The sequence below is a fragment of the Penaeus vannamei genome, chromosome 1 (assembly GCF_042767895.1).
Source record: "Penaeus vannamei isolate JL-2024 chromosome 1, ASM4276789v1, whole genome shotgun sequence".
Lineage (NCBI taxonomy): Eukaryota > Metazoa > Arthropoda > Malacostraca > Decapoda > Penaeidae > Penaeus > Penaeus vannamei.
In genome coordinates this window covers 37,125,061-37,127,176 of record NC_091549.1, presented here as the reverse complement: position 1 = coordinate 37,127,176, position 2,116 = coordinate 37,125,061, and the positions used below count along the sequence as shown (strand labels likewise).

At 37.3% G+C, this 2,116-nt stretch overlaps 1 protein-coding gene across 1 annotated transcript in view; it reads right to left on the bottom strand.

The window, feature by feature from the left end:
- Positions 1-1,219, bottom strand: part of LOC113815019 (arrestin homolog) — a 4,127-nt gene extending 2,908 nt beyond the window's left edge. Inside the window, exons 1-2 of the mRNA XM_027367106.2 lie at positions 1,044-1,219; positions 1-268 (exon numbers count right to left, since the gene is read on the bottom strand). The exon at positions 1-268 is cut by the window's left edge and continues 93 nt beyond it. Of these exons, the coding sequence (XP_027222907.1) occupies positions 1-268; positions 1,044-1,152 (377 nt within the window). The 5' untranslated portion in view covers positions 1,153-1,219. The remainder of the gene's footprint in view (positions 269-1,043) is intronic.
- Between the last annotated feature and the right edge of the window lie 897 nt (positions 1,220-2,116).

The window sequence follows — 2,116 nt, the reverse complement described above, 5'->3', positions numbered from 1 at the left end:
TGGATGGTGACGGAGGGCGGGGCCTGTTCGGGCATCTTGAAGGTGAATGGGTACGAGTGCGGTCCGAGCTTCTTCATGAGTCGCTCCTGCAGCTTGGTAGCCTGGATGTCCTTGGGAGGATAAATCTGCTCGGAGGCAAGGAACAGGTCCTTCTGGAAGTTCAATCCCATGACCTCGTCCTCCTCGCGACCATACCTGAAGCTGCACACCAGCTGTCCGAACACCTTGCGTCCGTCAAGGTAAGATGGGTCCAGCACCAACACGCCATCTGTCTCAGGCAAATATTGTCAGTGGTTGAAATATGTCAGCTGATTATATGATGCTCAGTATTACCCTCTGGGAGATTACTTATATATGCTTAGATTTTTCTCGCTTACTCCTGCACTCGATCTAAATATCAAAACACAAAACAAAGATAAGCTTCGGGGAACACTGAAAGACTTAAAAAAGATTGAAAAGATCGCTATAAAAAGGTTATTTATCGACGATTATCATAGTTTAAAATTGCTGCAAACAAAGGGAACACATTTTATTCTTATATATTCACTGCCAGTTATTTACAGCTAGTAATCCAGTAATACTGAAATATTTCCCAGCCATCGTATCCGAATAATCTCATTTTGTTTTTTTCTTCCTTTATTTTTATTATGACCATCTGTGAATGATTCATGGAATAAAACACACACAATTAAACCTACATTCCTGGAAATGAATCTAGTATCTCACGAATGGGGCATGCGCAAAGTTGACGTTTATGAACTGATGGCATAAATGATAATATGGAAGAAGAGGATAAGAATGATACTAGGAATGACAGGCATCATAATGTTCTTTCATTCCATTCTTTCATATTCTAATCATCCGCTGTATCATACCACCAGTTCCTAAAGGCCAACTTCGCGGATATAAGGAGTGCCGTGGCAACTGAATTTTCACTCATATTTTTTCAACCTGTGGCGTAAACTGTGTATATCCTATTCGCATATATGAGGCATTTTATATCTTCCTCTAATTCATACCCTTTTAAGACATAAGACACTCACCAACGGGGTCGACGGCAGACACATGGTCAACGAAGTCACGGCGACCGAGGTAAATGGTCAACTTGCCGTTGGGGGCTGCCTTCTTGAAGACCTTGAACTGGACAACCATCTTGGAGGTGAAGTTTGGTGTAACTGGCGAAAATTGTAATAAAAGAGGTGGGAGTAGTGCTGAAAGAGTGGCTTCGTCGCCCTCGCTGGTTCATTTATATAACCCCGCCAATAGGGGCTAACAGGATCATCCTCTGACGTGTGCTGTCATGAGTTTGCGACCTTGGACATTTGCAATAAGCGGAAGTGAAAGTGTAACCTTTTAGCCATTTGGTATTTCTAGAAAATAACTTCAACTCAGAAATTCTCCCCTCTTGATTGAATAGAATATCAGTAAGAAAAAGATTGGGATTGTGAAATTAATAGGCTATAGAAGGCGAAAGTCTCATTCAATTACTCAATGAAAAGTAGTGTGACTTCCTACGGATTCCGAAACCTTGTACTTAGGACAGTCCAGGAACCGGTAGTGTACTTTCCTACTGATGAAGTACAATCCTACTTCCTCTGAAGTCTTTGTTCCCTCCGAATGGTAAGATAACACACCACCAAGAATCCTAAAATATGGGTTACTGATGTGGACAAATATAGCACAAATATATAAGTAAATAATAGTAGTACCAATAACAATGATAAGGATGAAAGTAATGATAAAAATGATAATAATAATGACGATGGTTATGGCAATGATGATAAAGAATAATAACAACAGCAATACGAATATTTATACTTATATTGATACTGGTACTGCTACTAATAGTGATGATAATAATAGCAATAATATCAATAATGATAACATTAACGATAATGATGATGATGGTGGTAATAATAATAATTTGAATAACAAATGATGATAATAAATTTATATATGATAATAGTAGAAATAATTATATTGAAAATACTACTGCTACTACTATTAATAATAATAATAATGACAGTGATAATAATTATGATAATAACTATTGTAATGATAACGATCATTACATTATTATAGCTATTACTATTATAATTATCATTATTACTCTTAT